The following is a 22,597-nucleotide window of genomic DNA, read 5'->3' on the forward strand; positions in this document are numbered from 1 at the left end:
GAGGGGATCCAAGCTTTTGCGACACGTGGAGGTGTCCTCAGCTCATGCAGGGACCACACACAGAAAAGAGCGAACGCAGCAATGCGAAATATTCACTGAAAGGTCAACTGATACTTGGACAGAAGAGTAGTGGGCGATATCAAGAGAGCATCCGGGTCGTGACTGTGATGCTGGTGGCACTGCGACGAGGGACGAGTGCCGGAGCGAGCGATATGGAATCACGTGCAACTGCTCCGCATCTCGATGGCTCGTGCGGCTGAGAGGTCACGTGCAGCCTTATTGAGCCTTGAAGGGCGAGCTCAGTAGGGCAACAACAACCACAACTCGCCTAGCACTGACAGAAAACACAGAAACATGAATAGAAATTGCTTCACCTTGGAGAATCGCAAGTTTTCGACTTTTTTCTCGAATTCAAGAGATGGTTACGCATCGTGATCCGAGTTTGCATTCATCGAATTCACACAACTCTCCTGCCCAGCCTGCAGCTACAACAACCAACTCCGTACAAGCATTGCGGGTGCGGGACTGACTAGGATTCTCGCAGCATCTCAAGCGTCTATCTCGATGGCATCGACAGGGACAGAAATAGCGCACAGGCCTCGTCACTTCCACAGCATTCCATGAAAACGGTATGGAAACATGGGTTCAAAACCTCCTAGAGTGAGTCCAACACTGCAAGAAGACCGTCGGGATAGGAACTGGGATACCGCAACCACAGCAGTGACGCAATGAGTTCAACTCCTCAACGAAAGCGATGGCGCCTTCAGCTCCGAGCGGAAGCGTTTTCGATCAAGCTTGTTTATTGGCGTTTTGCCGACGCGATTTGATCCACTAGGACAAGCCGCACCCATTTTCGGGGCCTTCTTCGAATGAGGCCTGGGCCGACAAGCTAGGCCAAGCATTGCCCGAGTCAGGCTTCTCCAACTAGCGACTGCATTCGATGTTCGGTCAATGCCATTCAAATTGCAATCACGGTCCTCCCGACGGTGCTTCCGAGCAATTGGAACTTGCCAAAACATCGCGCAAAGCAGCATGGGGCTGATCGCAAAACTCCGGAATGAAGAGTTCCATCTCTGACGTCCTAAGCATGCACGAGTCCGGATTGCTGGGCCTCTTAGGCAACAACAAACCCGGCTGGGGGTGACACCTCTACTAATCTGCCGAAAATAGCACCGTTCTCCCAGGAAAAGTGGTGCAACCAGTGGTACGAGGGCCGTGAGCCTATGTGTACCGTTCCGTGCTTGCTTTCAGACAGCTCGAGTTATCCTGAATACGGTCCGTGGGAAGAGGCTGTTTGAGACTGGAAGCGCGGTTGCAAATTGAAGCCTCGGTGTCTCGGCTAGCAATCGTTCAGACGACCCGCCATGAAGAGATGCATTCGATCACCCATCGTGCAGGTCACTGGGACACTCGGACAAGGCTGATCCTAGCAGCAATGCCAAAGTCGCATCACCATGTCCGTTGCAGATTGCGCCGGTTGCAGTTCGAGTCGAGTTGCAGGACGGATCCTTTGGGCATGGATATTGATATTTCAACTGCCATAGAAGACGCTGATGACGGGCTTCACCAGCCACGACCCCCTCTCGGGCCAACCAAACAGGCCTCGGGACGCCCTGGCGCCAGGCTGAGGTTGATAATTCGATATGCGTCAATAGCACATCAGCGACCCGGATGACGGGCGGGAAAAGGGCCTCTCATGTGCGGGGGAGAGCCAACGGACGGCCGCCCCTCCACACCCCAGAACCCAGACTCGCTCCGCAGTCGAATGGGAATCTGGCTCTACAGGGCTAATGACAGCCGAACTGTCCGTCCGTGGTGGGAAAAAGCATCGCCCCGGGAGAAGCAGGTGAGGAGAGGAGGGGAGGGGAGAATGTGCGTCCCTACTCTTCTCGTCGTGTTCCGTATATAGAATGTGTCTGCTGCCGCCGCCCTCTGCCGCGACCTGAAACTCTACAGTTGGCTTGCCATCCGCTCCGCCGTGTGCAAACCGCGCCAAACTCTATCACCCGCGACAGTGACTCGTTTTCAGTGCGAGTGCCGGTCCTGCTGTTCTGTTTGAGGCGTCGACGCCAGAGCCCCTTCAGGCGAGAGGGTTTACTGCACGGTATCGGTCTGACATTTGACACGGGAGGCGCTGGTCGCCAGCTCGCTCAACTTGTTGACAGGGCCGAGCATCACGGGGGCCGTACTGCCCGAGAAGCGACGCCATCATCGCAGACTACTAGATCGGGCTGGTCTCACCATAGAGTCGGAGGCTACGGCAGCGTCAACGCCTTGTCCAAACAGCCTGACGGCGTCCAAGACACAATCATCGAGGGCGTGAAAGATGACAGCCACGCCAGCGCGCCTCTACCAGGAAGACAACCACCCGGGCGCGCAACTCAACGAGCAAACAAGTGCCAACGGATAGGAGGATCCACGGTTGCGAGCGCTTCCGATTCATCACACTTGGCAGGCCATCTGCCCGAAATCCACGTTTCAGTTCTCGCCTCTGGTGGTTGGTTTTTACACCGATCACCTCTGTCGGCATACATACGATACGACAGTACCATTCGGGGCGCGTTTGACGGAAGGATCTGTTTCGAAGCCGGGTCGGGTCCCAGCAGTCCCAAACGGATAAGAGGCACCGTTTCCGAAATCATCTCCTGACGTCGTCTGTCTCCGTCTGGTCAACGGTCCGTCCTCCCAAGAACGGGTAGGGCACGATCAGCTGCTGCTGAGCATCGACAAAAGGGCCAAAGGAACGCAAGGCAGGGGGCTTCCTCATCTTGGATCAGCCAGACCGACCAGTGCCCAGTGTTGTTTCCCCTGCACGGTCAGCGCCCTAGTAGGGGATTCCTTCCGGGAGGCAATCCGGGCCAGGTCCGGGCTTCACAACCCAGTTCCGCGGTGGGAGAAGGGTTCTAGAAGCACCAGCTTTCGGCGAAGGCGGTGGATACGGCCAGGCACAGGACGCTCGCAGACTCTGCAGGGCAGCAGCAATTGGGTGCCGCGGTTCCAGCGTCTTTCTTTAGCGGCGGTGGAACGCCTCAGCCACCCCTGTTTGCTTGGGCTTGGGTAGGGTACCGCACCGCACACGGAGGTAGCCCTGGCCTAACCCCCCATCCATCGGCCAGCTTGCGCCAAAGAGGATAGCCCAGGACCGTGACAATGTCGGAATGGAGCGGATTTATCTACGCCTCTGCCGCCCCTTTACCCACCTTCAGTCGACGGACGCAGGGTGAAAAGGAGTGGCAGCGCCCCGAGACTCCCCCACGATCCAATTCGGCCTCACAAGACCCCAACCGCAGTCGACGTCCGTTTCGACACACGAGGACGTCCAGCGGCAGCCAGGGTAGCCGCTCGTCGCACGAGTCGTCCCTGCTGCATTCCAGCAGCCCCGCCGTGGGGGAAGACGACACCCATCACTCTCGTCCTCAGTCCAAGGTGGTGTCATCTGACTCGCGCGTGCCTACCGTGAGCTCTTCCAACAAATCTCTCCTGAGCCTTGGGACAGGCAGCACAGCGTCGTCCATCTTCTTCAACCGACCTCTGGTGGCCGCCGACAAGAACCGCCAGCGCGACCGTCAGATTCGCCATCGTCGCCCCGAGACCCCTTCGTCTGCTTCTGTTGATCTGAAAAATGTCGCCATGTATTCCGAGCTGGATGCCAGTAACAAGCCCATGTCGGGCGTCACCAAGCAGATAAACCTTTCCTTTCCACGAACCGACTCTGTATCATCGGCCAGCGGCACCACGATACTATCAACACACACCATGACCTCAACTGACCCTGCCAACTCGACCGAGAACCCCGCTACAAAACCCTTTGTCGTCCGCAATGGACGCACCTACTTTAACGACCCTGGGGCGGCCTATCCTCTCCCCGCCGACCTGACCGAGCTCCATCGACAGTCGCTCCGAACGCTGCTCTTGATACAAGTCTATGGCGCGCCCGTGGTTACCCCGTCACTACGGGTGAATCCGCCACAGCGCGTGTTGGAGCTGGGATGTGGTACTGGGTTTTGGAGTATGATGTGCCACCGGTACTTTAAGGAGCGAGGCCACAGCGGGATCTCATTCACAGGCGTCGACATCGCGCCCCTGGCCCCGGGGAGCCCTGGGTCACCAGCCGAGCTTTGCAAGCCCGACAAGGACATGAATTGGCGGTTCGTCCAGCACGATCTTCGTCAGTTCCCCTGGCCTTTTGCAGAGGAAGAGTTCGACCTCATCATGGTCAAAGACTCGTGCATGATGGTTCCAAGTCATGTCTACCAGCTCTTCATCGAGGAGTACCTACGCATGCTCAAGCCTGGCGGTGTGATTGAGATATGGGACAGCGACCCGACGTTCCGTATGCTTCGGCCACATGTACCCAGCGCGGTACCCGGTTCCAATGAAGCAGAGGAGCATGAAGCAGCTCTGGACCTCGGCGCCTATCTGATGACACCAAAGACACCACTCTCAGCACCACTGAACGCATTTCTAGTCGAGTACAATACCTGGTTATCACGTGCTCTCGAAGCTCGGCAACTTTCGCCTGTGCCTTGCTCTCTCATCAAGGCCTACCTCATGCAGGAAGCCGAGATTTTGACCGAGATCCGATCGAAGCGGTTGGCTATTCCCCTAAGCGAAGTCCGATGGGAGCGAGAGGGCGTCGGCGGTGTTGTGACCAAGGACGGCAAGTCGTACGTGGAGATGAAGGCCAAGTCAACGCCGCACCAAAAGGTCGAAAAGAAGACCTTGACAGCAGGGCAAGCCGCGCTGCGCAAGACTGCTCTCCTGACCGCTGCGCAGCTGGTGCAGGCGCTTGAACCGATTCTCCGAGAAGCAAGCGGCAAGAGCCAGGATGAGTGGGATGTCTGGCTCAGCAAGATGATGGCGGACCTTATGAGCGAGAGTGGGACAAGTTGGGGAGAGTGCTTGGAGGTGGGAGCATGGACAGCGAAGAAGAGACTCGTTCCCGCTGGTTAAGTCACGGGGGCATCACGCAAAAGCAAAGAAAGTCACCCACGTGGGTGACAGCAGACGATCTGGCAATAGTTTCTATCTGATGCCAGGGCTGGAATGCTCCCGCGGTCACAACGTGGGGGCACATGTCCTATATCCCGATACGGCTTGGCTATTCGACTACTCCGTCACGATCTCTCTCTCAACTTCCTCACGCCTTTCGATACCAGCATCTTCTACATACCCCCTTTACGCGTCGGCATCATACCGTTTTCTCAAAGTGCGATACCTTTTTAAATAGTACCTATACCCAGATGATTAGCAAAAATAGCAAGGACCAGGCTTGGAATTTTGGCAGGGGGGGAGGGCGAGGTTGGAGAATGGAAGAGGATGAGAAGGATGAGAATATGTTTTTTTCTGGACATGGCTTGCCTCGGGACAAATGAGGTTCTTGGATATTTTCTTTTGCTCGTGTAAACAGGAACACTGAGACGCTGATGCCGTACATACTCTTGTTGTCTTCGGCTGGCAGTTTTTTTTTCCATGATTTATGGAGGCTTTTTGATGAGGTGGTTTGGACGGATGGGTGGGAAAATGATATGAATTTGGGTAGTGTTTGCGAATAGACGGATGAATTGATGCTTGAACCAACATCTTGATGGGCGAACATGAAGGGATGCCTCGTGAGAAGACAGTCGGTGGTGAATCGAGTGAGTCCGCTCTCACGTAGTACATTCAACAAGAAAGGAACAGCCTCACTTACAATGCCTCAATCTCTGCAACAAGTCAGTACTCGTAACCCATGAGTGTGACCAGGGGATCTCACCCTTCTTGACATATTCAGCCTGCGCAATGCCCTGTCGGATCTTGTCCTCGTCGCGCTCAGCAGCCTTGGAGATGAAGGCCTTGTGTAGACGAGGACGAAAGTAGTCGAAGCCGAGGGGGTATTCTCGGCCAAGATATAGCAGCTCTACCGAGGCGTCAGTCAGTATATCCCCTCTCGATGGAGAGCAGAGCCGAGGCTCAGACCTTTGTAGATGGCAATGACTTGACGTCGTAGCTCGGGGTTAAGACTCGCCATCTTGAGTCTGCATGATCCAACGCCAACAGGTTCACTTAAAGTATGAAGCCGAATGTATGATGCCGAGTCGACATGTTTCCCCCAGGTTGTGGCTCAACCACCCCCGCATCGCCACATCAGCCTCCACCCATGCAAGGCTACCTCACGTTATTCCACCCCGCTACAGCTTCAGCCACAAACCACCCTTTCCAAGCAACCTCCCATCATCAAACCACCCAGCAAGATATACCCAATTGACCGTTCACCATGGTTCCGAAACCTCCGAGATTATTTACCCGGCGCTCAACACCCGCAACAAGAGTCTTCCCGAACCTCCGGAACATCCAGCCCGGATTGCAACCACGGCGAGGCGGCATCCCCAAGAACCCGAACGATGCGGAACGGAGGAAGACCCTGCGCTCCATGTACCAGGACATGGGCGTCATGGTGTACTCTGGCATCAGCACGGAGCAGGTAAACAGGATCGGCGACGTGCTGAATGAGGCTACCAAACCGAGTTTCCGGCTCAGCATGCCCCCGAAGGAGCAGGGCGATGCCAAGTTTGACAAGTTCACCATGTACCGGCTGCAGACGGAGGAGTGGCATGTCGACCAGGTTTTCAAGCCCAAGGTTTGTTGAAGCCGAATTGATTTTCTCATGTCGTTCTAGTATAGGTGCTGACTTGTTTCTTCTCTTCCCAGCGTGGATCCATCACTCTCGAAGGATTGTTCGACTTGGCTCTCAAGGCGGCGCGGCAATGGTCAGGCCATATCTTGGAAAAGGCCGAGGGCATAGAGTCATTGAAGGGTTCTTTTGGGCTTACAGAAACAGAGGTGAGAATAGCATACGACTCTACCAACCGTGGCGGTGTCATCCTTGTAAGTCACTACGTCTCTCCCTTGGGGCGAATACCAGACCAACATCACGCAGCACACAGTGAACGGACCCCGACGTCTCCCCGTCGAGGCATACGTCCTCGCAGCAGGAGGAAACAAGTTCTCACTCAGGGTGAACCTCGTCACCGCCGGCATGAGGAAATCCCTCGGGAGGGTAAACATCAACCTTGTGCCATACAATAAGCGAAATGGCCATACCGACATACCGACGTGGGAGTCGACAGTGAAAGAAATATTCAAACTCGCCCCGAACGACTGTGGCTCCGATGTTGCACTACTACGGGAGACAATGGACAGCTTTTACAAGCTGGAGCGTGAGGTTTGGGACGACATCTACTTGAAGGAGGCTGAGGCGAAAGCCAAAAGGGAGGAAGAAGCCAAAGCCGAGATAAAGGAAGAGGCAAAAGCCCAAGTGGAGGAGAAAGAAGCGGAGTCTCAAACTAAAAAGCCAGAAGAGATCGATGCTCAGCCAGAACAAAACAGTGCTGAGCCTTCCACCAAAAGTTGAGGACATGAGCCTTGAGTTCGGGGGAGATATTGCACGATGACAGCGTACATTCACCGCTTGATAGAGCAAGTCAGCAGAGACAAGATCACTTCAAAGAAATGGGGTCATCTAGAGACGTCAGTTTTGTTCAAAGCTCGATACGGTCCCTGTACCTCACCGTGCTCACCTTCACAAGCCCTGCTCACCTTGACGATACCCCATGTCCGGGATTTTATTCATCCATGAACAGCCCTTGTCTCAAGCACGCGACAGCCGGAAAACCCGCGAAGAAAAAACGGCGCGGAAAAGGGGAAAAAAGCAAGCACAAAACGGTGTGGCTAAACGCTTCGCAGCACCAAGTTGTCGTGTAACGGGCGCGGCAACCTCCCAACACACCGTCTTGTTCCCATCGGCGTGGTCGGGGTTGATTGGTGCCGGGTTGTCGTCACGCGCAGCAAAGAGATGCGTCGTGTGCAGGAGAAGGGTGGGAGGCACTTGAAGGGAGCATCCCACGAAAATAGCATGATGCTGGGTATCCCCAAGTGTTGCGATCCAATCGTCATGGTGTTGTGGTTGTTTCAAGCCTGTTGGATGGGACGGGATGTTTCAAGCAACCTCCGGTTTACCTATTATGGAAGTAGGTCAAGAGACACTCCATCGTGATAACGCAAGACGATCTTGGGAGGATTCGCATGTCAATCAAGTCCCATATCTGGAAGCATCCGACGTCAGCTCCCCAGAGAAAACCACGCATCGGGATCGTAACCGGGCGCTTCTGCAGAGACAACCTGACAAAGCCATGGATGTCTCTGACAGACACCAGAGCCTCCCAGCTAAAAACGCCAGCTTGGAGTGGCGCCCTTCATGCAGCACGGCGCATCCCGCGCGCGGCCAGAGCTACTGTACAGCGATCCCCGCCCTCGAAAAGGGTCCAGACCAGGGAGCTGGTGGTGCTGGTCGCTTCGACTGCCGTTGGGGCCTTCAGGGTTCGGCTCCGGGACTGACTCTGACCGTGGAGAAGCTCGAGATGATCAACGAGGCAAACGACATTAGAGTCAGGCCACTGCCGCCAGAGACTGCCGCCGTAGGCAAGCAAATCACTGCCTAGAGCAGACCGTCACGGTAACCCAGCAGCAACCGGATAACCCCTCACCGTCATTTGACCATGACCACCCCGCGGGCTCTGGCTCTGGCTCTTGCACACGGCTTGTTGCTAGCATGGCCGCAATGCGTGATGGAGGATGTTGTGCAGGGACGGCGTGATAAGGCGGACCAAAGAAAATCAAGACAAGTGCCGGCGCCGGCGGCATCAAAGGGACCAAGGCCAAAGCCAAGATGCGGGCGTAGTGTTGCGATTTGCTAGAGCGACCATGATCGTCCTCCTCCTTGCAAGTATCGGCCTCCTCATCCCTGTATTGTTGAAGCGAGACCCGAGCATGTGAGTTGAGGATCCAAGGCGAGCTGAATCTATCTACCGAGAATCGAGGGCAAATTACCGAGAAGCACGATCGAGCATTCTCGTTATGGGATAGTCCTCCTTGGCCAAGGAAAAAGGCCTCGGAAAATAACAAAGACCAAGGCCAAGGTGAAAGCGGCGGTCTGACACGACAGACATGGCTCCAGGGCTTGTCCTTGCCATAGCGCACATGCCAGGCCATGAGTGGATGGGATCTGTCGTGTGGAGAGGGCACAAGCATGGATGAGCATGGCCTTGCACCCTGACCGTTTATGCCGTGGCAGCAGATCTGGTTCACGGCGAGATACTCCATTCGCAGAGCAAAAATAGCGGGACGATCGGCGCGTCTGTTGTCGGTCGTGACTGAGTAATGAGGGGGTTTTGCTGGTGTTGTTGCGGCCAGTGGTGCAGGCATCATTTACCAGGGGTGGGGACTTGAAGAGACTTGTGCGTTCTAGCAGGGGTCTTGTGAGTGCGACATGCTGCAACTGAGTAGTATTCTGGATAAAGACAACAGGCGAAAGTTCCTAAAGAGTAAGTACAGCGTAGGATTGGACAAGAAGGCCTGCGATGCTGGTCACAATCGGCGATGGTCCAAGTTGAGCCAAGGATCGTTCGTGATAATGTTGGTCAAAAGCGGGACGAGAGATTGAAGGATGCGCGAGACTAGGTTTTAAACGAGCAGAGACTGAAAGAGTTGAAGAGGATCTGAAGCAATTGAGATCTGATATCTCTCAATTACAGACTGTGTGACGGCCAACTTACCTGACACAGCATCAACCAACCCACGTTGCTCGTTCAAAAACAGCCACCACGCTGTCTGCATGGCATGGGCGTTTCGACACGACTCAAGCCAAAGGACTTTCATCGTCCGTGTCCGTACGTAGGTAGCCAGGGATTGATGATCCTGGAAACATGGTTCAATAACCCTTGCTGCCATGCCCATGGCCGGCCCATTTCCCCTTGATCGACCCAGGCCCTTTCCCCCAATCGGCAGTCCGTGGCGTAAACGACGTCAGTAGCAAAACACAGGCCTTGGAGGGGAAAATGACCAAGAGGTGGTATCGGCCGTCTTCCCAAGTTTCACCTTGATCCGGCCGAGCTGAGGGGCGACCGCCAAAAGCTTAACATCTGGGGCGCTACTCGGCGATTCGTCCAAGGCGAGCCAGCAATGTGGCCACCGGAGGCTGCCGAGGTGAGGGCTTCGCTTCAGGGCCAGGCAGGTATGCAACCAGGTGAGAGCAGACAGGTACCGCGCCGTACCATCTGATGAGGCTGGATGATGTTGTCTGTTTTGCGGAGGGAGCTGAGACGAGACCGGGAGTCCCGGGGTGAACCCTGGCCAAGCCCGTGACAGAGGGTGCAAGCGATGGCGTGCGCACGCACGCACACGTTGTGTTTGTCTTATGAAAGGCAGAAGCCATCTTGTGAGAAGATCCGGATACGCGGATGCAGGTAAAGGGAGTCAGTCAGTCAATCGTGCCGTTGTCGTGGTATTCATGGTCATCTTGAGACACGAGGCCAAGTCGCAATAATTGTCGATTGTCTCCTCACGTCATGAATAGACCAAGACGCGGTGATGCGCCAATCAACGTGGTTTGTTTATGAAGGAGTGAGATTGTCAACTTTGTGTCTGTCTGTCAATCAATCAAAGCTTTGGTCTTGTGACGGATGTGGATGGAGCAGCCTGCCAATTGTTTCGCGCCTTCTTTCCTTTGCCAAAAGCAGGGCTCGCACAGTATTCAAGACGGTGCGATTGATTGTGGAGAAGACTCCAAGCCCTCCTCCAACTTGGTTTTCCAGGCAAAACTCCGTTACGGAATTCGAGAGCCAGCCTCGGTATTTGAACAGTGGTGTTTCTACATTGATCGTCCTTATCATATGTCATGGACGAATGGATGCATTGACAGATGAGCTCCCCGTGTCATGAGTTGATTAGGGCTGGTCGATTGGTCGATCGTGGACACAGTCAGCGCAGAGTAGCGCCTCGTCTCATCCGACCCAACCTTGTTCCTGGGTACCTGATCCGTTGGCATTTGTTGATCAAGGAAGCACCGGGAACTTTGTACGAATCTTGTATCAAAATCAAATCCTCTTGCCAGAAGGAAGACCAACGTTTAACCGCTCGCGAGGACAAGAAAACGCGGCGCAGCAAAAGCTTGACACGCTCCTCGCTGACCCGACGGCCCAGGGCCAATTATCGACTCACTGACACGAATCGGTACCCACCGATACCTGCAACGCTCGTACTTCCCCACCTATTGACACGCCTTTAGCGCTCACCTCAGGTAGACCCAGGTCCCCCTCAATTCCGCCCTGAACCCCTCGCGGCTCGTGATAATGTGGTTCTGAACGCAGCTGGGCCTCGAGCCCTGGACCCGACCTGTTCAGCCACTAAATCTACAGTGGGCTCAGTGGACCATGGCCCTATGGCAGCCCCCCGTGGCACAGTGTGAATCCGCATCCCAGCACCCCGCCCACTGCCTCGCTCGCTATTCCCGTTCCCGTCCATCCATCCTTTTGCATTCGGTCGCTCCATTCCTTTCCATTTCTCTTACTTCCACAAGCACGAGCCTGGCCTCGACAGCCAAAAATCTCCCACCTCCACCAACTTCAACTCTTATCCACATCAACAACCTCGCACAGTTTGTAGCGTCTCGTAAATCAGGCAGAACTACACGACACATTCGCTCCTTGAGGCCCTCCGGCCGATACTAGCCACATTTTTCGCTTCTCGAGCCGACGAGTAGTCCCCCTCCTTGCCGGTCCTTATCGTTTTCACGTCAGGTCCCTCGACCGTTGTTTTTGCTGTGATCCGTCTGGACGCCCACCGATTCGAATGCATATGTCGACCCCGAACTCTATTGTCGCAACGACTTTCCTACCTTTCCTGCCGACCTCGACTCCGATATCAGATTCTCTGCCCCTCGGTTCGTACTCGTACTAGGTGGCCGACAAAATCAGTCTGGGCTTGCAACTAGCCAAATCCCTCGACCTTTCAAGCCCTTCATCTCGAAAGGCTTGCCCCGGCTGCCGGCCCTGGTCCGAAGAGGTGCTTGGGTCCGTCAGACTGTGGCAAGAGGTCAAAGTCGTTGCGCATGCCTCGCGCTCCAGGTTCGGGCAAGCGACAGCAAGGCGCCGCCAGTCACCGCGACACTCGTCATGAGAATGGCCTTGTAGGCCCGGCCAAGCGATCTTCAGACAAGAAGGGCTCAGGGCAGCTCGACAGCTCTGCTCGCCGATCCGACCAAGGCGTCGCCGGCGCTGCAGGGCAGTCGACGCCAGCCAACGGCCTCACCAACGGTTCCTACAAGCACTGCGTTTATGATGCCTCCAACGATTCTCGCGCCAACGACGATCCCCGCCGCTCCTCGCTCGGCGCCGTATCCGAAATGTCCTCCGACTCATCCAACTCCGGCGGCGCCAATGGTGTCGTCGACGCCGGCCACCGTCAGATCGATGTCAATGCCATGAAGAACGCCGACGTCCACCGCGACTCGGGTCCATTCGATCTCGCCACCACCGTCCTCAAGACTCTGCCCATGCAGGATACGCTCGCGATTCTCATCATCCTCATGCACGTCCCGTCGCTCTCGCTCACGGTCATCTACACCATCTTCACGTTCCTCACCTTTGTCCCTCCCGTTACGACCAGCTCGGGCATGAACATCAACCTCGCCGAGATCTTTGACGGAAACTCTACTATGCCGTCCTTGGTCACGGTTTTGTGTATGGATTTCTTCTTCCTTCTAATATGGCTTTTCCTATGGGGTCCGATCCAGGATGCAATTCTAGATTTCGCCAAACCAGTCATTGCCATTACTCTAGGAGGAGGGACCAGCACGAGGGACGGAACTTCAAGAGGACTCACCACATGCTTCATGTGGGTGGTTGGCCATCATCTACTCCGAGGGACTAAAGCTCACTGGGGTCGCGTGGCTCGCCACATCCCGGAGCATTGGCGAATCCCTCATGTTTTCAACAGCTCTCTCAACCCCACCTCGAGCGTGTACGATAAGAGGAGTGCATATGGGTGGGTGAGGAGCGTTTTGGCTATTCACATCTTGACACAGGGCATCGTACGATATGTTCGAGAATGGTATTTGAGGCGCGAAAAGGCCAATGCCTCTGTCGGAGCCAGCGATCCCGAGGCCGGGAAGCCACCCAGCGTGGTAGGTGACACGGCCAACGAGGGAGGATTCGCGACGCCCGATACAGAGACAGGGCTGCAATCGGCGCCTCCTGTGTCAACAAGCAAAAAAAGAAGAAAGCAAAGCACTCAGGTTCGCCTACAGCAACCGCTATGGGCGGCACTAGCGAGCACAAAGATTGTTGTAGTGAAGGAATATGAGTTATCCCATGCGGCCTCAGAGTCGGCTGGGACCAACGCAACTGACATTCACAACCTTGGAAACGCTCCTTTCAACAACCAACCCAGCCAAATATGGATATCCTACATCGGAAGCGATGAAGTATGTTTTAGCACCAGCCATTTCCCCGAAATCGATGACGACGCACCGCGATCCGTCGAGTCTTCAGGCGAAGACTCGCGACCTTCCAATATCGACACTTCGAAGCCTTTCTACGTCCGGGTTAACAACGCTGTCTGGCAGCCTACGCGCATGTTTCCTATCGAGGAATCCCCGGAGGATTCACGAGAGGGTGTGCGTTGGACGGGCGATATCTACGGACTCCGACCTGCTTCCAAGTACGAGTGCGAGTTTCTAGACAGCCAGACGGACAAGGTTCTTTTCTCGACCAGCATCAGGACCGTCCAGGCTACGCAGCGAGAGGCGGACGGTGTCCCCCCTCCCGTGGCCAATGGACAGCGTTCTCTCCGACCGGATTCCCCCGCCACGACTCTCAGGACTTCGCTTGCTGCGGTTGAGCTGAAGTTCAACGAGGAAAAGTCACGCCTCAAGACTCTTCGAAAGGAGTTTAAGAACCGGGCCAGCAGTCTCAGAAAGGACAACGAGCTTTTGGATAACCAACTTGCATCTGCCGGAAACCACGACGAAAAATTCAGACAAAAGATTCGCCAACAGGAACTTGGAAAAGCGCAAGCCGAGCGGGAGACCAAGGAGATTACTGAACAACTCAAAAACTTTGACCACTCGCCTGACCTCCTCGAGCATAAGAAGAGAGTCGAGAGACAATACAGCAGTGAAAAGAAGGTTTTTGATACGGCTCAGAAAGCGTTCAAGGAACACAAGGTCGGACTGGAGAAGGAGATCAAGGCCAAGGAGGTTGAAAAGTCCAACCTCAACACTCGCCGAAACAAGGTGGCCACGCGCATTGCCAAGGTTGAGAACGAGCTTGCCAACATCACCGATGCTAACAACCGTGGTCTTGACGAAGCCGAACGACGCAACCAGGAGCGTAATGTCTGGCAGGAGCATGTAGCCGGCATCGAAGCGAACTACAATGAGCGGCTCGCCCAGGTCCGTGCTGACAACGCGGCTCGGGCTGAGCACATCAGGAACGCCCAGATGCAGCTGCAGAGCTTCCATGAGTTCATCAACTCGGCCAACGGCATGGCGTATGAGTTGGCTGATGCAGGCCACCCGCACCTTGGTCCTCCTTTCCAACCCACCACGACCACGACGAGTACTTGGAATCCTGATCCCACAGCTCCTCCGCATTACCCGACCGGTCTCTGGCAGGGTTCCGGCGATGTCCTTCCTTCTGTTTCTGCTCCTGCACTCCCATCCATGTCGCTTTGGCAGCCTCCGCCGACTGCGTCGTCTTTTGAGCCACGAGTGACCCGATCTAGAGGACGCAGCTCCAGCATGCTGAGTAACGTCAGCGGCTTCACGCAGTCGAGCGATGAGGAGTATGCGTCGCCACCCATGGAGTCTCATCGAGTCAGACACATCTGGGCGAGTCGTACCAGGGCCAGCGGAAGCGGTGGCGGTAGCACCGGCAGCAGCGGTGATCCGACAAGCCCTTGAGTGTCTGCACAGCTGTGTGAGCGATTCGTTTGGACTTGATGGAGATCTGTAACTGGTGGAAGCGGCTGTTTGGTTTGATTCGAGATGGCTAGGCTGTGAATAGCTCTTGCAGGTGAATAAAAGTAGTGCCTTTGTTATATGATTTCCCGGCCAGCGTGAGGCGGTGTACCGTGACCGCTTCCATCTGTTGTCTCTGCTGTTTGTTGAGCCGCCATTGGACAGATCCTGTAGTCTTGGCAGAGGTGAATGGGGTGGACCCTTCATTCCTCGTCTTGACGGGGTAAGCTAACCCAGCTTGGATTTGACTACATACCACAGTGACGAGGCCTTTGCGCTTTTGCTCTAGGCGATGATATCTTGACAAGGTTCAGGATGTGTGGGCGTGCGAGGAATCCTTCCCAGTGTCTCTTTGACGCCTTCCGAACAAGCTTTCTGCTGGGACAGAACATGGAGATGATGATGATGCCTAAGACCGCCAAGCGGCCAACCTGAGTAAATGGACGTCAACAGAGATGAAGCCAGCTTGACCAAGTGACGGCCAGCATGAAATTGCGCTGCTTGATGTTGGACATGGTGAATGGTGTGGGTGAATAGAATGCGCGAAGAGTCGAAGGTATGGGTTGGTGAATGAATCGCGACAAGTGTCGAGATCTCTCTCTGGTACTTCATCTCCCAAGTCATTATTCCCACTCTAGCTTGTCGCGTCTATATTTTCCATTCGATTCCATTAACCATTTAACATCAGAAATGCTCTCCATATCCGCATGGCTCTTAACGACAGGTGTGTCTCTAGTTATGGGCTGGATGCGCTGGGCAGTAATCACCGTCATATTGGCACTTGCCCAACAATATCATTGTCCCCAGTGACCTATCCTTGTCTTTGATCTTTCGTCATTCCCTTCTTTTCATGGTTACCAGTTTCATAACAGTCTGCTTCGTTAATCACAGCCGTCGTGTCTTGACTTCACTCGGTCTCCTCCGACGTGTCAGTCGCGTCACCTGGAACATCTACGGTGATCATCTCGGGGAGGCAGGCTTTTATCGGTCACTGGAAACGAAGGGGGACAAAGAGATTATTGTCGTGAAATCATCAACACATTCGATTGCTCGATTATTCTACCGTTGGTGTGCCATTTGATCGGGGTATCATCATTCATCATTATATCAAGGCCACATTCTCCATCCTCCGAGTCCCTCACACGGCCATGTTGCCCAGCTTCTCCGTGTTCTGGTTGTTCATGAGGCCCACCATCATCTCCTCAAGTCTGGCCAGTCTGGCCTCGATCGCAGCCAGTCTGGTGGCATTGCTGTCCTACAGCATGCCCTGCCTTCTGCCCTGGTCTCGGATCTATGGGTAGGCAAACAGTCAGCTTGGTCGTGATTCAAGACTTGGGAGTAAGGTGACTTACGGTCTTTGCCAGCTCGTTGAGCTTGGCGTCCTGCCTTGCGGCATGCTCTTCGATCTGGCGCTCAAAGCGCAGCAGCATGCCGCTGGCGTTATCGGCATCGCTCTCGACGCACGAAAACTCTTTGCCGCAGGTGACGATCAGCTCGTCCATCTCGCTGATCTCGCCGGCCTGTCGTTCGATCTCTTTGGCGTAGCTCTCGAGAGCCTTGGTAGGCTGCAATTCGATCTGCGCCAGTTGTGTGTTGAGATGGTCAGCCTTCTCGTCGAAGGCGGCGCTCGTGAGGGTGGTACAGGTTGTCTGTTCACATCCAGTCAGCCAAGAGTCCATGAGCTGAGTATGTCTGCACCTCGTTATGCACTTTGGATCCTGTTCGGACAAGCACTTCTGAACCTCGCCTTCCAGCCCCAGAACACACCAAGTGACACTCTGGACGCTCTCCACGCGGTCTGTCGGAGCAGACTCAAGAGCCGTGGCGGCGCGCAACTAGGCAAATGTGGAGCGTACTCTCGGAATAAGCTGGTATGAAGCCGCGATTCCCAAAGCCAAGTATTCAAGACTGAGCTTGAAGACACCCATTCGTTGCCTGGGGCGTAAAACTGAAGAGCCGAGTCTCCCCTGGATAAGATACAGCTTCTCCAGGCAAGGTGTCTTGGGAACAAGGCTTTGAGAATCTAGAAGCGACCCGATCTGCCAGTCCAAGCTGGGCTTGGAGATGTTCATGTGGGCTGTGCCCGAACATCTGGATCGCAGATCAGGACTCAGCTTCCGATGGCAGCATCGGATGATGCCGTCACCTGTCGCCAAGCTGAGGGGCTTTATGCTTCTGGCTCATGTGCAAGGAAGAAGCGCGTCCTCGAGGAGTGCGAGCGAGGGTGGATGAGAAAAGAAAGCAGACATACCTTCTGAGGGGAGGAAGCAGGAGTAGACATTTCGACGTCATTCTACACAAGCCTAATCAGCAAAGTCCAAGCTATGGAGACCAGGACGGATGACTTACAATATCAGGGGTGGATGTGCCGCCGACATCGCGTTGAGTCCGAGTGCACACCTGAGCAAGGATAAGACGCTCCTCGCTGTTCAGATTGTCCATATCGGCCTTGCTGAGCTGGTTGATGTTGGACATGGTGGATGGTTGGGTTGGGGGAGGACAAGGCAAGGTCGAACGAAGGTAGAGAAGAAAAAGTAAGAAGACAAACTTTTGTTGTCCTCGCCAGGTGTGATGAATGAAGACGAAAGAAGAGGAGAAGTCTTTGTGGTCGTGCCCAGATGTGATGAAGGATGAAGAAAGAAGAAGAGATGGTGAGGGAGGGAGAGAGGGGTAAATATAGGCAGCCGGCAGGGCGGTGGGAGGAGGGCTGATTGCGCGTGCGTTGACTGTGATTCTGCCGGGCGTTTGCCCTATTTTTCCTAATTCTGTTGACTGATTTTCTGGTTTTCTATTGTTCTCTATTGTTCTGCCTGAACAATTGTTTACAGTGGATCCTTTTCTCACCGCGTCGCGGGCTGATTGCGCGTCGCGGCAGAAAGTGAGGTTGAAGTGAGGTTGAAGTGAGGAGGTGGTGATGTCGGCTGGCCAGCACTGCCGGCACTGGCGGCGAATGTTGACCCCCACACAACGCAAAAAAGGCAAGTCCTGCTTCCCTATGGTGATAGATCCTTTTCTTCTTCTTCATACTCCAGGCTACATCATTTTGGCCTGGTTTTGAAGACATCATTCCCCAGTTCCCATTTACCCCTGAATCAGTACCGGAGCACCAACATCCAACAGGACACCACCATGTCACGCGCTCGGAAAACTAAAAACCCCAAGCGGCGCAGAAGAGAGCGCAGGAAGCGTATTCTCCGAGAATACTGCGCTCTTGTCGAACAGCAGGCTGCCCAGGCCGATGGCGCTGAGCAAGATAGCGCGGAACCACCCACCACTTCTCTACCCTCGGACAAAGACGCACCCGTCCCAGAGAACGCATCCACAGCAGAACAGAAGACGCCTTCATCGGAGACTAAGCGGCAGTGCAAGCACCGCAAACTCCCTGTGGGCTTTCCCTTCCCTCCCTCCATGCCTGTTCATCCCCTAATCCCCTCTCACAGGACCGCCTCTACTATCATCGCCCTGGCAAGATGGAGCGCCAGTATCTGGGCTTCCAGCGCCGCGTCAAATCCGCCGTTGATGAGAAGATTGCAAAGGGGTCCGCCGCCCTCGACAAGTGGAAGCGGGATGCCGGTGCCTTCATGGACAAGTTCAAGCGCAAGGAAGAGCAGGAGCGAGAAGACCTAGATCGTGACCTGTGCCGCATGCGACGAAACCACAGCACGCGGCTTGACATTCACGAAAGACGGATCAACCGCCTGTAGAAGAGATTTGAAGAATTCAGGAAACAATGTGCCAAGTCGAGCAACTGAGGCAAAGGCACGGGAGATCTCGTTTGTGTCGACAGCGCACGCTACTTAAATGCTTCCTCGCTATGGGGAAAGGATTTGGAATGGCCGATTAGCGGCGGGTTACTTGGCACAGCTTATTTTGAGAAATGTACCTCCTTTGTGGTGCTTCTGTGGTTTGCTCTTTCGCATGATGTCGCATGAAGTTGTATCAAGAGCCTCAAACATCCGTGTGGAACCCTTCGCATTAAATCGTGACCCTTGATCGCACATCCCAACTAATGTCCACTACACCTAAAGGAGCAAGGGAGGAATCAAAGAGAGGGCAAAGAGCTAAGATAATGAAAGTAGTCAAACAAGATTAGACACTTAGTGCATCCCCAAACCCCAATCTTGTTCAGACCCTAAAGAGTCCAAGAAAGCCATCTACCCTGGACCTTAATATCAGCCACACTTTTCAGCCACACCCTCCAGGGACATGCCTCCTGAGACTGGACAGCGACGCCAGCTCTCAACACGACAACTTACAAGTATCCTCCGCGGCGGAATGCGGTTAAGGTCACGTCTTTTCTCACCATAGTCGCCTGGAGATGACTCCAACAGCGCCATGGATTTTGTGAGTCTTCCGTAGACGTGCTTCACCCGCAGATCTGGGGTCCCCTTCCCCTACCTAGTTAGCTAACTGTCCCTCGTCATGATAGTGGTCGCGCCTGTTGAGCCCCCTCTCCTCCGGGAGCTCCCGCAAGGACCAGGCAAAGGATCCTGCGAAGCGCCTTCACCGGTTCGAGAAGGAATACGGCCATTTACTTGTGAGACTCCGCCAACGTGCCCTCATGCATGCCACCTTTGCTGACCGACCCAGTCGACTTGGAGGACCTCGTCCAACCTATCCCGAGATAGCGACGCTGCCGAGACACTCGAGATCCGCCTCCAAGAGCTCACCAACATCCTAAGCGACGAGAGCCGCCGACCTCTTCCACACCCATGCATCCAATACTGCTCGCTCAAGCAGATCTACATCCCCATCGGCAAGATCGCCACGACTTCGTACAATGAGTGGATCATCAAGGAAGCTGTCCTCTTCTTTGCGACTCTGATTGAGAGCGAAGAGGAGGCTTTCGTGGAGAACCAGACTTTTGCCGCCAGCTTGACCAACCTCCTCGTCCGCATCACCGGCGTTAATAGTGTGCGCCTCGGCCTGGATACTGAGTCGCGCGTTGTCGAGCTCGCATTCAACATCACCACCAAGATTCGGCTGGACCCGAGTATCTTGCCAGCATGGTTCAAGACGCACCGCGGCGTGGCCCTCCAGCAGAGGGAGAAGGACGAGGATATTCGCGAAGCGTTTGTTGGGCGGACACAACGAGCCGACTTTCCTCTGTTTTACATCCTCATGGACTATATCCATCATGAGGGTAAGGTGGGCGACTTTGCACGAACGGGCTTGCTCTACATCATCGAGGCGGCGTCGAGCTCTGGACCGCTAGAGCAGTGGATTGTCGAGAGCGATCTGTCGACTTTGATGGCCACTGGTCTTGGTGCACTGTACAGCCAGCTGAGCCGCAAGTTGGTGATCGACCATCTCCCCCATGACCTACCCCCTATTCTCGCCTTCTCCGACTACGAACATCCTACTTCTAATTATGAGATTATCAGCTCGTGCTCCCCCGAGTTTCAGTCCCACCTTGAGACTTTTCTATCGCATCTTTTGTTTTGGCAGGATGTCTTGAACCACTGTCGGTCGGTGGAGGTCAAGTCGACTCTGCTGGAGCACTTTCAAGTTATTTTTCTACAACAGCTATTGTGAGTGGGCCTTACACATGTTGTTGATGCCTACTAACAGCTTAGATACCCCTCACTGCTCGAATCGTCTGATATTGATGGAGGCTCGTCGGTGGCTGTATTGACTTATCTACGACGCATCCTCGAATCCCTTGATCACCCCGATATGATTAACCTTATTCTTCACTACCTCTTGGCCCTGCCCGATTCTGTATCTTCTGGACGGCCGGGTTCGAGCTCCTCAGTTAGCAAGGCACGAAAGCGCAAGTCGATGGATCTTGCTACCATGCTAGCTGAGAAGTCTGACATCACGGCTACTCCTTTGCTGTTCAACCTCGTGGATCTCATTCTTGCGTGCCTGAGGTCGCAAAATCAGCAGACAATTCACGTTACTCTACAGCTGGTGTCGGCTATTCTCAAGCGACACCATCGATATGCTGTCATTACTCTTCTCAAAACCGAGATCCTCCCTCTCCAGAATACGGTTCGAACAGTTGGAGCGCAAGAGCAAGAGGTCGAATACATCATGTCATTGGCTGGAACAATAGGAGGTGACGACAACTTTGACGAGGTGTACGAGGCTGTTCTGAGGGATACCATGTCCAAGCTTGAAAGCCACCCATGCTCACTTAAGCTTGTTGCGCCAAGGGTGTCGACAACCAACCAGCGACTCCCTGACAGCCTCCCTGGAGCTCCCAGGGACGTTGGAGAGCATACTCTCCGACCTGACGATCCCCTCCTCAATGCGCTGCTGGATCTTCTCGAGACCTTCTTTGTCAACCCGGTGGAGACCAATCTCTCTGTGACGGAAACACTTGTGAACCTAGCCATCTGCGGTTTTATGAAGATTGAAGGATGGCTGGCGCGTAACCCAACCACGTACAAGTATGACGAGGATGAAAAGAAGCAACGCAAGCATGACGATGATGAGACAGTGGACACCGAGATGGATGAAGACCTTGAAGAGCTGCCGACGTCTCCTGAACAGGAGCAGCTCAAGGCTATGGAAAGATGCCGACAACGGCCTCAATGGTCACAAGCTTCTTTGCCGCGAGTGTTCAACGTCCTCAAGCTATTGGAGGAGCAGGTTTTGTCATACAAGCAGACCATACCTCGCTTTGAAGAACTGGTGCAGCAACGGCGTGATGCCTTTAAGACAGCGGATCAGATGCTGCACAGCTCGGGCCCTACTCCAAAGCCTACCCCCGCGCAGCAAGATACGCCCGATCGACGAAGCCTCGAGGAGGCTTCCCGTAATGGGTCTCCGTCTCGACCCTCGGCGCTGGAGGGTCTAGCCCACCGTCTGCTTTCAGAATTGGGAACGCCTAGCCGTCCTAACAGTCCCCGAGGACGCAAAGAGCTGTCTCGAAGCTCTGGAAGTGGCAGCGGGACACATGGCAAGTCAGGCTTGGCTCCCTCGAAGGAGCTCTCGCACAGCAGAGGACGAGGCACGCCCGGACGTAGTCGCTCTCCGAACAAGGGCCGGGACCACACCGACCCAGTCCAGAAGGCGAAGGAGGAGGCACTTGCCCGACAGATGGCAGAGTTTGCGGCCATGGACCAGACCATTCTTGCTAGGAGGGTTGGTCTACCAGAACCCAAAATTGATCCCATCCCCCTCTCATTTGATAAGAAGCCGATGCCGGAGCCGGTCGAGACGGCAGAGGCGGAGGAAGCTGAAGATGCTAAGCCGGCGTCCCCTGATGCTGAGAACAAGGACCAAACGGAGCCGGAGGGTGACGAGACTGGGGCCGCTGAAGCCGTTTCCCCTGAGCAGGAGGACTCTAAAGCTGCGGCTGGGGAGACTGCCAAGGTTGAAGAGGCTGACAAGGTCGAAGATGTCGCTCAAACTGAGGATAAGGAGGTTGCCAAGACTGCTGAAGCTGATGCTCCAGCTGAGACTCCAGCCGAGACTCCAGAGACCCCAGAGGCGGAGGTCCCCGATGCTGTCGCTCCCAAAGAAGAGACCGTCCAACCAGAGATTATCGAACCCCCAACCCCTGAGGCCAAGACCGAGAAGGAGCCTCCAGTCACAGTGTCGGTCTCTCACATCGTCACGAACGTCATCATCCTACAATCCTTCTTGTTCGAACTGGCGAGTCTTGTCCAAGTCAGGGCGGGTCTATTCGACGAGGTGCGGTTCGTGTAGCACTACGTCGCGAGGTGGAGGCGGTAACGTTCCTCGAACAAGATCGAAGAGTATTCTTACGATTGATGAGTATCTGTTAGTAGACGGCGTGGGGTGCTTTTG

General features: G+C 54.7%; 7 protein-coding genes across 7 annotated transcripts; 5 read left to right on the plus strand and 2 right to left on the minus strand.

Moving 5' to 3' along the window:
• Window positions 1-3,150: 3,150 nt before the first annotated feature.
• NCS57_01265000 (Methyltransf-25 domain-containing protein) lies at window positions 3,151-4,953 on the plus strand (the record flags this gene model as incomplete). Its single annotated transcript, XM_053062317.1, has 1 exon — window positions 3,151-4,953. The coding sequence occupies one exon, from the start codon at window positions 3,151-3,153 to the stop codon at window positions 4,951-4,953; it is 1,803 nt and encodes a 600-aa protein (XP_052908845.1).
• Window positions 4,954-5,178: 225 nt separating this feature from the next.
• Window positions 5,179-6,067, minus strand: NCS57_01265100 (uncharacterized protein; the record flags this gene model as incomplete). Its single annotated transcript, XM_053062318.1, has 4 exons — window positions 5,959-6,067; window positions 5,756-5,899; window positions 5,693-5,705; window positions 5,179-5,233 (listed from the first exon to the last, which is right to left on the minus strand). Exons 1-4 carry the CDS (start codon window positions 6,008-6,010, stop codon window positions 5,179-5,181), a joined length of 264 nt encoding a protein of 87 aa, XP_052908846.1. The 5' UTR covers window positions 6,011-6,067.
• A 189-nt stretch (window positions 6,068-6,256) lies between these two features.
• NCS57_01265200 (uncharacterized protein) lies at window positions 6,257-7,393 on the plus strand (the record flags this gene model as incomplete). Its single annotated transcript, XM_053062319.1, has 3 exons — window positions 6,257-6,619; window positions 6,691-6,867; window positions 6,920-7,393. The coding sequence occupies 3 exons, from the start codon at window positions 6,257-6,259 to the stop codon at window positions 7,391-7,393; spliced, it is 1,014 nt and encodes a 337-aa protein (XP_052908847.1).
• A 4,533-nt stretch (window positions 7,394-11,926) lies between these two features.
• NCS57_01265300 (uncharacterized protein) lies at window positions 11,927-14,779 on the plus strand (the record flags this gene model as incomplete). The annotated part of the gene is made up of 1 exon (XM_053062320.1): window positions 11,927-14,779. The coding sequence occupies one exon, from the start codon at window positions 11,927-11,929 to the stop codon at window positions 14,777-14,779; it is 2,853 nt and encodes a 950-aa protein (XP_052908848.1).
• A 1,195-nt stretch (window positions 14,780-15,974) lies between these two features.
• Window positions 15,975-17,437, minus strand: NCS57_01265400 (uncharacterized protein; the record flags this gene model as incomplete). The annotated part of the gene is made up of 5 exons (XM_053062321.1): window positions 17,186-17,437; window positions 17,088-17,129; window positions 16,693-17,001; window positions 16,189-16,485; window positions 15,975-16,091 (listed from the first exon to the last, which is right to left on the minus strand). The coding sequence occupies exons 1-5, from the start codon at window positions 17,309-17,311 to the stop codon at window positions 15,975-15,977; spliced, it is 891 nt and encodes a 296-aa protein (XP_052908849.1). The 5' UTR covers window positions 17,312-17,437.
• Window positions 17,438-17,965: 528 nt separating this feature from the next.
• On the plus strand, window positions 17,966-18,540 carry NCS57_01265500 (uncharacterized protein; the record flags this gene model as incomplete). The annotated part of the gene is made up of 2 exons (XM_053062322.1): window positions 17,966-18,220; window positions 18,277-18,540. The coding sequence occupies 2 exons, from the start codon at window positions 17,966-17,968 to the stop codon at window positions 18,538-18,540; spliced, it is 519 nt and encodes a 172-aa protein (XP_052908850.1).
• A 631-nt stretch (window positions 18,541-19,171) lies between these two features.
• On the plus strand, window positions 19,172-22,495 carry NCS57_01265600 (uncharacterized protein; the record flags this gene model as incomplete). The annotated part of the gene is made up of 4 exons (XM_053062323.1): window positions 19,172-19,180; window positions 19,266-19,373; window positions 19,427-20,367; window positions 20,413-22,495. 4 exons carry the CDS (start codon window positions 19,172-19,174, stop codon window positions 22,493-22,495), a joined length of 3,141 nt encoding a protein of 1,046 aa, XP_052908851.1.
• Between the last annotated feature and the right edge of the window lie 102 nt (window positions 22,496-22,597).

Source organism: Fusarium keratoplasticum, chromosome 10 (assembly GCF_025433545.1).
Source record: "Fusarium keratoplasticum isolate Fu6.1 chromosome 10, whole genome shotgun sequence".
Lineage (NCBI taxonomy): Eukaryota > Fungi > Ascomycota > Sordariomycetes > Hypocreales > Nectriaceae > Fusarium > Fusarium keratoplasticum.